Consider the following 12,142-nt stretch of genomic DNA (forward strand, 5'->3'; position numbering starts at 1 on the left):
AACGTAAAAGAGAAAATAGTACTAAAAATAGTTTTGATAATTGAACACGTGCACACGGTGCGATCACGCGTGTGAAAATCACACAGCATATAATAATATACCGAACGAAAGCAAATGAGCTAACTGCTAACTAAAAAGAAATTTTATTCGCGATAAGGCAAGATTACGTTTTTTAATTTTGTTTCATTTAGTTAGCTGATTTATATTCAGAAGAATGTTTGCTCACCTGCTTTTTGATCCGGTTTTATATTATGGTCTGCTCGCGTTTTATGTGTCTGCATAAACCGATATTCATCGAGGCGACTTCGAATATTGCAGAAACGAAAAATGCGAAAGCTTTGATAAAGAATCATTTCTGAAAACTCGATATAATTGTGACGTTTTATTCATACAGAAACCTGTGTGTGAAGAATATAAATTATTATATAAATTATTATGTTTTTTTGTTATTTATTGTTATTTTTAACTAACTTTACTGTAATCTTCTCTTTCTCTCTCTTTCTGTGCATTTTCGCTTATTTTCGTTCATGATCGACGATTGCCGCGGTATTTTTGCTTCGTTCGCAGTAAAGTGATCCTGAAAACATCGCCGCAATTATTTCGGAGCAACGAAAATTGATTGGGGGCTCTTTATAAATTGTGCGATTTCTCTAAAAGATCTCGGGATATTACGAGTTTCAACGAGCTGAGTGTAAAAAGACTGAGAAAATGTTAGTAGAAAAAGCAAAGCTTTAATGTACCTTTCAATACGTTCTTCTCTTATATAACTGCTCCGTTATGTTTCTTTCTGGTATATTTTTTTATACTTGCCTTTTCCTTTCGAGGGGTGCTCTCGAGAACGCGAGGGGATGCTCCTGAAAGAATTGGTCTCCTTATGAAAGCTAATAATTAGGATGATATAAAAAAAAGCAAGTGTTACAGATACAAACGTTTCGAAAATACAGTTTTCTTCATTCAAACAATTACGAAATATCGTCAAAACTATAAATTGCCACAGAAATACCAACAATATCTTTAAGAATCAGCAAATTATCCAATTTGTACTCTTTCGTGCATACAAATGATTCACCTTCAATTAACGAGAGAATTGCCCGCCGCCGGAAGTACCAGCTGACTGTAAACTCGCGCATTTATTCGCAAGTTATGCAACCTTTTGTTGAATCTTTCGCAAAAGTTCGTCGAGGTAGCTTCGTCGCAGAAACTTCTTCTTCGCAGCCGCTTCGCGTGGCGATCGCGAGGGCGTCACGCCGCCGCCGCCGCCGTCGACGACGTCGTCGTCGGCGGGGACGATTCATTGCCGCCAGTTTCTCGGCGGTGGCGGCGCGCGCACTTCGAGTCACGTTTGGTTCGCGCCCGCTTCGAGAAGGAGTTTAGTAGCAGCTGCGCGGCCGCGTGCTTCGCCGACTCTTTGTGGTATTGTATTGCACTCGTTTCGTCAACTGTCAATTAGCGTTGGTAAGCTCCGCCGAGCCGAGTGGCGTGACACACTTCGAAGGGAAGCCGAACAGAGCAGCCGATGACGGAGGCGGCGGTGGCCGCGCGCCATCCGAAATCGCGCGGGGACGCGAGTGCGAGTATCGCGAGCAAGACACGCGAGAACAGGCGTCGGACAGATTATCCGAAAGCAGACGCGCGGGCACGGCTTCAAACGCCGCTTCGTGACGCGTTATCGTGATACTAATCGTAAAACGGAAACGGCACCACGTGTCCCTCGGCGATCGCGCGAGTCGGTCGTTACTGCGCGCGGCAATAGAAACGCGCGATAGCAGAATCCGCACGAGCAGCGAAATTTCAGGCGTACATTCGTAATGGTTCACGGATCACGTGATTCCTCTTGCGCACACAAGTTTACAATGCAACTTCAGCCGTTTTAATGTTCTTCTTGTCTTCTAGTTTTTCTTTTCTTTTTTTTCTTTGTTTCGAAGATAACGCGAGCTTTTTGCCTGCACGCTGCACCTCGCTGGTGACAGCAAAAAATCATTAAAGTCTCTCAGTGGACTCGCTACGTACTAATTACAGCAGCATTCCTCGTGGTAATTCTCGCCTTTGATTTATTATACAATATATCGTCTACCGTGTAATGTTAGCGTTCACTCGGAACACATTATCGCTTCGTTTTTATTTGCATCTTCGATCGCCACGGGTTTATCGGGTTGATCAGACGGAATTAGTTCCGTCGCGCGTCCATTCCTCATAAATATTTCATAAAGTGTAGCCGCAATTAACACTTAGGATCTCTAAACACCTATCGATCCTCGCGAGTAAGAAAGTATCACGCTGTCGAGACGTGAAGTGTTTTGCCGTGCAACGACGATCGAGAGCTTCCGTTATTCATGAGACATTAGACATCTATCGGGCGCTTCAAGATAAACGCATACGAATTAGCCGGAACAATTGGGAATCGGAGTCGAGCAAGTTCTCGGCTCTCGGCTAATTGAAGTTTCGCCAAGTGCGCCGGGCTGCTGGCAGGCAAATTCTCTGGGATTTACGGCGAATCGAATCGTCACGTCGATTGCGCGCTCGCGGCAATTTCCAAAGTGCGGCGAAATTACGAGCAGAACAAGCGACGTCGAAAAAGCGTGACGTCGTCTGCGACCCCGATGACCGCGATCGGACATTGGTCACGACGATCGGCACGCAAGGGTATCGTCCAATCAACGGTCAGATCATATATACGATCGTCGTGCATTCGGTGGTGATAAGGGAGACACGCCCACGCAATCTGCCAGCGATCACCAGCGGCGACCGCTGAAACGAACGTTTGTCCGGCGACCGACGCGGATCCGTGGACTGTCGTTGGCCACCGCTCTCGTCCCTGGTGAGTTACGCGTCCTTGCTGCGTGGATGAAATTATTCAAATGGATACCGGCCCGCAATTACCGTGCGAATACGTACCGCGGCCGAAGGTCCGCGCGAAGGCGTCACTCGCGCGCTAGGATCCGCGATCCGCTCCGAATTGCACTCTCGGCTCGCGTTTAATGGCTTCTGTCACTGCACCCCCGCGCGCCACGACACTTTTAATGACTTTTTAATTCGGGAGCGTCGGCGATGGAGTATCCATTCGAGGAGCCGTCGCGCGAGACGCGGCGCTTGTATGCAAGCGACTCTTTTTGTATTCCGGATCCCTCCCGTGCTCGTAATGGCTTTTCAATTCACATTCCGATTCGGATCGACAGTCGTTTCGGAGCGTAAACGTCCGTAAACGCGCTCCGCGGGAATCTCTCGGCTCGTACGGGAATTGTCCAGTAAACTTGGATTTTATTATGCAGGTGCAGGCGTGCGCTGATAACTCGGTATCCGACAAGTAATTTTCAAGTCTGTTTTCGATAATTTATGCAATAAACGTCGCCGCCGGGCGCAATCATTGGAATTCTATTTGATTAGATCGAGAGACTGGGCGTTTTAACGCGGAGCTTCACGGACACGTCGGTTTACATCTGTTGTGCTGCACAATGCGCAATAAACCGTGCTTTTATTAGATTTCCTTGTCGATAAAAACTGAATCTGAAGCAGCAAGCAGCTTCGAACAGGAACTGTAACCGCAAGATTCGCTACCGATCGTCGTGTAATAGGATTAGCGATTGTAATAGGATAATAATAACCGAGTAATCGCAATCCTTGCGGAGATTAAGAGCTCTCCGGCGCTCGTATTATCCGCGTTTCGTGCCGCGTTTAGCGGTAAAAGTGCAGTTACCAGAATTTTAGCCGCGTAAATATGAAGTTGATGCTTCATGTTACGACGAAACGGAAGGCCGTGTGACGTTCGCTTGAATGACGATATAAATACGCGACTTTCTAGTATCGACAGATTTTTATTAAAATGTCGATCTTTATTAATACGACAGCCCCTTCGAGATCCATTCGCATCGTAACAAACGATACACACTTCCGGCACAGCAAAGGCCCTGCGCGCTCATTTGCCCCCAACATTATCGACTTTCATCAGTCCAATTATCCGTAAATTTGCGCGGAGCTTGTTCCTACAAACATCGATCACGACTCAACGCATCAATCTATATTTACATCGCACATTTAGCGCTAAATGCGGCTGTCCGATTGCCGGTCTGACATAATGTTACGATGATAGATAACATCTTCATGTAAGACACAAAGCGCGAAATCAGATGACCGCGTTTAGCGCTAAATGCGGAGTATTGATATAGGTTGCGCCTAATCTTTGATTAGCAGTGCATTTGCGCTTATATAGTTACCATGCGATGCACGGTCTCGTCCATGTAGTATAAAGATAGGTAAGCAAATGCACCCTGATCGCCGGGGAAGCTTCTCAGGAAAATTTAGAAAGAAAATTCCAGAACGCCCGATCTGTTTATGCTTTGCCATGCAGCTGCATCATATCTACTTACGTAGCTCCGCGCGTATGTTCATCATCTATGCAGAAGCAGGCGTTCTCGACAGCAGCTAGGCTGCAAGCATTTTCGTCTAATTTACGGTGCAGTTAGGTGCTCGTGGAACACCACGTCACGTCTTAACTCGATAAATTTGTCTAACGATGGGCCATCGCTGAGAGTTATCAGGGCCGTTAACAATGCGCCGCAGTGCTTCGCACTCTCATTTTATTCTGGAGTGGTATTAATTGCGCTTTGGCCCGCGTTTCGGCCACTCCGGCCTGCCCCGATCAGCGACAGGTCGCCTTTTAATTCGGCCTGTTAAGTCGGCGACAAGACCAATTGCAGCTTCGTACTTCAACTCATCGCAATGTCATTTGCGCCCCTAAGTTGCCGTGGATGACGAGCCTACAAACGATCGTGACCCGTGGTCCCTTCGTCCCTCCCATGATGTGTTCCTCTCTCGTCTCGATTAATTTTCATTGGCAGCAGATCAGTTTATCGCGGGTTCAATTGGATCTCAGCGGAGTGCATCGCGAAATGAGTAAATAATCGGTAGCTTCTTTATTTCGGTTCCCGTCGCGGCCTGGTATCGCGAAGTGTACGTAGTACGGATATATCTATGCATTTATATTGCTATTTGACACGAATCTGTACGATGACCGTGACTTTGCCCTCACTGATCCCGCGAAAGTATCGCACATCCCGAATTAATAATCAATAAATGTCCCATCAATTCACCCCACGTCATACGCACGCTGCCCCCGGAATATTTGTCGGTGCGTCTCCGGCAACCCGTAACTGTTTTAAATTATAGCCTTTACTATATATACATATTATATGTCTCCTACAATACATACACCCACACGCATGCATACACGCAGGCGCGTACATATCCCGCCACGCGCGCGAGATATCTCGAAGCGCCGGAATGGTTCGCGCAATTGCGTCTTGTAGCGTCTTCGCATAAGAAAAGGTGGGATATGGTCTCTCGTATTTTATGATCGGCGCTTTATGCTCACGCGACATATACTTATGCGTATACATTTGCGCGCGCCAAAATGATTGCATTTATATCTGCCTGGATGAGCGGCGCATGAAACGGTCTTGCGAAGGGAATCGCTAAGGGTTTGCCCTTAGAGCCTGACCGTCGTTCGCCAACCGAGAACGTTCCCATCTTGTCTCTTTCTCTCTCTATCTCTCTCTTTCGCCGTTAACGTCGTATCGTACCACTCGGCCGAATCCATTTATATCGATGGGCCTATCGCGTGTATCGGAAGAACCTCCGACCGACGATGTGATCGATGTGGGACGTCTGATACCTTACTGGGTGTGCATCCGACCGGAGCAAGCGAGTACAGGGAGCACAGGGCACTCCTCCTCGCGCACCTCCTCGCATCCCTCGCCTCTTCGCACGGTTAATGGCCACGTCGTCGAGAGCATTATCGAGTGACCTTCCTTCGTCTCCTCCTCGGTCTTCGCTTCCTCGCGAATGTACACGTCCGCCGCGCGTATACGTATAAATGAGCGCTGGATATAGTCCGGGTCGTAAAAGTGAAAAACTCCACGTCGGACTTCGAGCTTGAAATAGTTACGTGCGTGGAGCGATGACGACGATGACGACGACGGAACGACAGTCGGCAAACGAGTTGTTGCGCGAAATCGTAACGTTAACTACGAGAGGCAACGAGCAAGAGTTGATCGCAGCTTTAACGTGGCTCTCCCTTGTTGTTCCCTTCCCGCGAGAATTCATTCTCCGCCGATGAAGCGTGAAACTGTTTACTTGCGTTTGCAGCTCGGTGCATATGTCGGTGTAGGATGACCTCCGAGGCTGTCGCAGTTGCGCTTTTAATAAATCCTGTTAACTTTTTGCACGGAAGGGATAGTGATTTTTTTCGCCGCTCGCGGATGTGCTAATGCATATTTATCCGTATCCGCCTGCAGGGGCGAGAGGCATTGAATAAATATAAATCCATTTCGGGAGCCGCGCTTTCTCAACCCCGTGTACATGCTGAATCATAGCCTTTCCTCACCTATAGCATACCTCACCTGCGAGCGCATAAATCTGCATGTTTTATTCGCGAGTGCATAACATTTGCATATTTACCTATTCTTTGCTATTTTTTATCTTGCTCTTTCAACTTGTTTGCCATATATTTACGTTGTAAACCTCTTTAAAAGAATTCCGCACATCTGCATAAAAATGGAATAAATTATGTACTATGTAATAAAAACGGTGTCTCTCTATCCGCGAGAGCGCAAGACTCGGGGCTACTTATTATTATTATGTATCGCGCAAACTGGATTTCGTGCATTCCGATGCGATGTTTTATGCGATGCGTAGCACGCCGCTAACCGTAAACATTCATTTCAATACGGTGCACGCGAATGCTTTTCTCATAAATCAAGTATCAAGCGATTTCAATAATGAATACGCAATCAAATATCGAGGCGTATTAGCGTTTTATCGGATGGCCGGTATGTCCAGCAGGAATCGCTCTTGTCATCACTTTTAATCCGTTGTCCAATTAGCGTGTCCTTTCGAAATCGAGTGATAGTGGTGGTGACACGACACGTGCGTAACGTATCGACATTAAATACGTACGACCGACTCGCAAATGCAAATTTAATATTACGACAGTTTATAGCAAATAGTCATCTCCGATGGCGCGGCTTTTGTGTGTGTTTGCGCGCGATATCTGTCTCGCTGGGAACCCCCCGAATGCATTCGGGTAAATATGTAAGAGACAGTATTTCCACACAAATTGAGTTCTGATACGATTGTCGCGTGATACATGCACGCCGGTGCACAGTACCGATACGATTGTGCCCCGAATATATTTTCGCGCGAATCGTATCAATCCAGTCGGACGACTCTAGCGGAATTTTCTTTGTAGAGTACAGTCGAGAATATCGCGCGAAAGAGGGAAAACCATTTCGCCGTGCCGGTTTCACTTTAAACTGCAACATATCTGGAGACTGTCGCAGGCGTCAGTCTATCCGATTATTGCGATTAATTTGAATTTATTGCATGAAGAATTATATTGATATTTCGAACGGCGGAATATTCAGTGACCGCGAATACTAATGCGATGATATTGTAGGCGGCGATTGCCTTTATTTAACTAATTATGTGAAAGGGACACTGTTACTCGACTCAATTATTTATAGGCAGAGTGTCTGGAAAACAACAGCGGAAAAGTATTATTGACGCTATGAAAACCTTGAATGTTAATTTTAAACATGTTAATATGTAAGAATATTTATTTTCGGTGTCGATAGTTAGTGTTTGTCAAGCGACATCAAGCAAAGTCGAGAGATTCCTGCTCGAGGTCTGCTCGAGGAATCGCCTTGGAGTACCACATGTTGCTTACATAATCTGCATAATTACACAATTCCCGATACAACAGCACAGAGATTAATTTTGTAAGAAGGTTCTGGGCGTGATATTAATGATATTGTCATTTCCTCGGTCAGCAAAGCATCCATTCGAGCATCCACCAGCGAGATGTGTCTTTCCTTGGAGCACAGGCTACGCAAAGTAATTGCGAAACTGGAGATGGTGAATAATAGCGCAGGAATACTCCCTGCGTGTCGTTGGCAAAGTGCCGAAGGGCTAGCGATTGTCATTCAAAGGGTCTTGTGCGTCGCAATGCGGTTAGCCATGCACCATGATCGAAGTATGATCAGCTTTTACAGCGCATTGTTGCAGAGCGCAGCGTCAGATGTTGCCGCTGCGGATTCTATAATACGATCGCCTTGAATTTCTCTTTTCCTTCACGTGCACGGCCATAATGCAACCCGCAAGCTGCAACTCCCAACCCCTGTAAAAGTTCGCGGGGGACTGCAGTTGTAAATTGAGCGGAATTTCATTTAGGGCCAAATCTATTTAAACTTCCGCTAAAACAAAGTGGCGTCCGACCTTCGCTTGAAGAGAAAACGGCTGGTTTATCTTATTATACTTCCTCGAGTCTCAATTGTCGCGAAATTCCTGCAACTTTCCCGAATCCCGAGAGCAACTTCCCGCAATTGCCCGGCGTTCAAACAATTCTCGTTTTTCTTGCTTGTATACGCTTGGAAGTACGTCGGTTACACGCCAGACGCTTTGTAAATAAATTTCGACGGACTCGGCTCCATTTGGTCCAGCGAGACGAAGAACGCGAAGATGCGTCCGGTGGACGAGGACGTAGCTGGGGGGAATTGAGAGTTCCAATATCAGCGACGTCAAAGAGGGATAAGTGTGACGACGCACCCTCTAACCCATTTTCGAGGGCCCTTAAAGGGTAAACGAGCAGCGGACGGAAGCGACGTCGACCGCAAAAATTGGAGTCGTCCCGGCGATCCTCCCGGCCAGAAGCTGCCATGTAATTTAACGGCATGTCTAATTTAATTTGCGTGTTTACGAGCTCATGGACTCGCAGTCGAGGAGTCGGAGGAACCGATCGATAGCACGATGGACCCACGCGCTTAGGCTGGAATGATTTGTTGGCTAACTGCTATCGTCGTAAATTCTATTTTCACAGATACGCGATACGGCCAGATGCGCTAGGGAACGATTCGCCCGTGAGATTTGCAAGCTGGGGGCCGGAAGAGACCAGAACAAAGGCGGGTTCCCGAGAATTCCTCGTGGAATTCCCCGTTAGGAAGGTTTTTTTCCCCTCGCCCTTACTTGCTTGCTTGCTGACTCGATTCTGTGACTTGCAGTTTCCAGCGAAAGTACACGTACACGATCAACTGATCGCGGGGAAAAGCTAGGAGAGATATCAGACGAGTTCGCGACATACATCGCCAATCTCCTCAGAATAATATGAAAATCGTGTAGCCCGGACTGGCGTCGCCGAAACGTGTGTTACTATTTAAAGTGCAGTGCACGGTGAAATAATTAAATTCAATTATTTGGAAATATATCGCGAGCGCGCGGCTCTATATTTCCGATCTCCTTTCGATAATGCGGCGGGTAGGATAATTTTGATTTGGAACGCTTCGGCAATCAAAGGTATCGCGCGAATTCGGCCGTCCGTGTATCCGCAATTAATTGAAGAGTTCGATGGCTGATAATTTAATAACGGATTAAATGAAGGAGATTTTACGGCTTCGCGAGACTCGCGTATGCGCGCGTGATCGCCAACGAAAATCAACGTTCTATCTACGTAGCTCCGTTCTGACGCATCTTATTCGGAAACGTGCGGTCGTCACGCGGATACAGGATGCTGATATGTCGGTTAGAGATAGATTCGTGTCGGAAAGTCGTCGACGGGATCGTTAATGCGTGCGTAGGAGCTGGCCGAGTGCCAGACAGCGCGCGGAAAAGCCACAGTTCTCGCTGTTTGGTACACGACTAAATCAAAACGGTGCTGGACGCTTGAAGAAACACCAAGCGACTATTGCTGAACTGATGCGAAACACAGTTTAAAATATTCATCGTATTCCAAGCTGCAAACCACCTGGAGCTTGCAAATCTTACAATCCTCTTACTTGAAAGAGGTTGAAAGAATGCCAGCTCGTCGAGATTAATGCTTGCATCGTTTAGCTCAACAATAGGTTTGAACCATTAGTTCAGTTAATTGCAAATTGCAAGGTGCGATCGGTTTCTCTCCATCGTCGATCGACGACGAGCTATCAATCGCGTTCCTGACCTTCGCGGTAGATCACGCCGAATGGTTTCATCGAAGACTTACGATTAGTTTCGTTCTGTAGGAAAGCGCCACCACCACCTGCTGATCTTAATAGAATGGAAATTGAATCGATTTGTTCCGATGTAGATACGGAGGCACGGGTAAATGGGAATAGTTGCAGGAGCGTAAAATTGGACGCGAAAATATCGGCTCGGTTTCGTAACCCGGGTGCGAATTAGGACAGATCGTCTTCGCCCCGCATATCGAATTCAAAAGAAATATCCGACCCGAGAAGTCGGGTCCACGTTCCTCTCAAAATAAATCCGTGGAACCACAAGCGCGACCGGTTACGTAACGTGTTCGCTCTTTTTCCGTAGATCGCGTCCATTGCGCTACATTTATCATTCCAGCCCGTGGCATCATTATACGCCTTCGTGCTCCGTTTACCACGAGGTGGTTTTCTTACTGGAGTATCTCCCGCGACTACATAATTTCAAGCGAAATAACAAGATATTAGATGTAAGAAAAACCTGTAAGAACGCTTGCGAGAAATAACAGTTTAACGCTTACGCTGTTCTGAATAAATATTCGGTCGATATTTATTATATCTTTTTCTGTAAGTAAAATAGATCTTTTTTTTCATAATTACTTTGTATTTTATAGATACATTGCAATTGTGGTTTTTTGAAATATTTTACTATAGAAATATATTATGTATTCGAAACATACTTTTTCGCAATATAATAATAGCGGTTTTTCCGTTTTAAATTTATTTATGTCTTCAGTAATTGCTTTTTTTCATTTCAGGTCCAATTGCAGCTTCAACGCTGACATTTCAGACGCATTTGGTTTCTGTAACTGGCCAATAACGCCAATCATGGACGCACAGACTGAGGTTAGTGCACCGATCTGTTCAACAACACCTCTCATGTTCGTGACACTTAATTAATTTAAAAATTATGGAATTCGGGCTTTGCGCCGTACAAATATGCTTTTTGTTCTCGCATCCGCTTGCGTGGAAATATGCAAATTGTCCAGACTTTGTCACTGAGAGCTGAATTTGCATTCACTAACGCTTAAAATGCGAATAACGTCCATCAGGCCATTATATTTTTTTTAAGAAAACGCTTTTCATGGAAAATTTATCTGGGCTGTCATCATTATCAATTGAATACATCATAACGCAATCGAAACTTGCAGGAAATGATGTATCCGTTAGCTATCGATGGACTTTTATCGGATATTTAAATTTCTTTCCGCGCGTACTTTGTAATGTAAATTTCAACGTTTAACTTTCCTTTTCGAGTACTGCTGCCACGAGAAACGTATTTGTGTAGAATCCGAAAGAGAAATCCAGAAATTTCAAAACTCACCACATTTGTAGAAACAAGAAAGAAAAACATTTTGATTGATGTATGTCCAGAAATTAACATTTTTTTAATATAAAATATATTTCACGTTTTGGTAATTTAGTAATATTTGATAATTTAAGCAATTCACTGACCCTTCTTTGTTCTCGTGTTGTTTTGTGCAGAAACACTAGAGCTGGTTCGACATTGTTCGCGGTCCTTTATCGTTCGAGTTTGAATTTGTTAAGCATTTATAGGATTTACAGCACTAGTTTCCTCATTTAAAGTGGGCAACGTTCCAAGGCAGGCGACAACGTTCGAAATAACGAAGAACTCTGAGTATTTTTTCTCAATTTTTCTTTTTGTTTGCACACCTATAACAAAATATAAAACATAATGTCATAATATTATAACCAAGTACTTGTAAAAATATTTTCGCTCTCGTTTCATATCATCACCACTAGATCGCCAATAAAACGCAACATTGTCTGGGACGGAAATCTATTTGTTGCAAACGTAGATTGAACGAAACGTCTGCAGGTCATTAGCGGACTACACGTTCCATCAGCCTCGATCCCTTTGCCTCGTAGATCCTTTTTTATATCCTTTTTTTTTATATTCCGCTATTCCGACATGATATAATGAAGCTGGAAATAATGCATTATGTCAATGTACCCCGTCGTATCAAATCGGCTTTCAGACGCGGTCGATTAACCGATATACTCCTGTTCCTCTATCATTCGCCGGGGGGTGGAGTCCTCTCGCGAGCACTCGAATCGATGGTACTCATCAATCAGCCACCCGACAATGTGAGAACTCGAAAACGATCGAC

General features: G+C 45.4%; 1 protein-coding gene and 1 long non-coding RNA gene across 10 annotated transcripts in view; one reads left to right on the top strand and one right to left on the bottom strand.

Annotated features, from left to right (window-relative positions):
* Window positions 1-12,142, top strand: part of LOC105276963 (calcitonin gene-related peptide type 1 receptor) — a 69,153-nt gene that overhangs the window by 1,609 nt on the left and 55,402 nt on the right. For 3 of the 8 annotated variants that reach the window (XM_026968410.1, XM_011335035.3, XM_020030874.2), the window contains exons 1-2: window positions 1,420-2,818; window positions 10,769-10,856. Coding sequence is in view for 7 of the 8 variants with exons in the window: in XM_011335035.3 (XP_011333337.1) it covers window positions 10,839-10,856 (18 nt within the window). In the remaining variant the exon portion in view is untranslated. Of the gene's footprint in view, window positions 1-1,315; window positions 2,819-10,768; window positions 10,857-12,142 lie in introns of those variants that run through there. The other 5 variants (XM_011335038.3, XM_011335037.3, XM_011335036.3 and 2 more) reach the window with 5 other exon arrangements.
* On the bottom strand, window positions 177-1,172 carry LOC105276964. 2 transcript variants are annotated; one of them, XR_893512.3, is made up of 4 exons: window positions 1,070-1,172; window positions 741-854; window positions 472-577; window positions 177-398 (listed from the first exon to the last, which is right to left on the bottom strand). It is a non-coding gene; the product is annotated as an uncharacterized LOC105276964 (long non-coding RNA). The 2 variants fall into 2 exon arrangements; XR_893511.3 differs by having other exon boundaries at window positions 177-577.

Source organism: Ooceraea biroi, chromosome 3 (assembly GCF_003672135.1).
Source record: "Ooceraea biroi isolate clonal line C1 chromosome 3, Obir_v5.4, whole genome shotgun sequence".
NCBI lineage: Eukaryota > Metazoa > Arthropoda > Insecta > Hymenoptera > Formicidae > Ooceraea > Ooceraea biroi.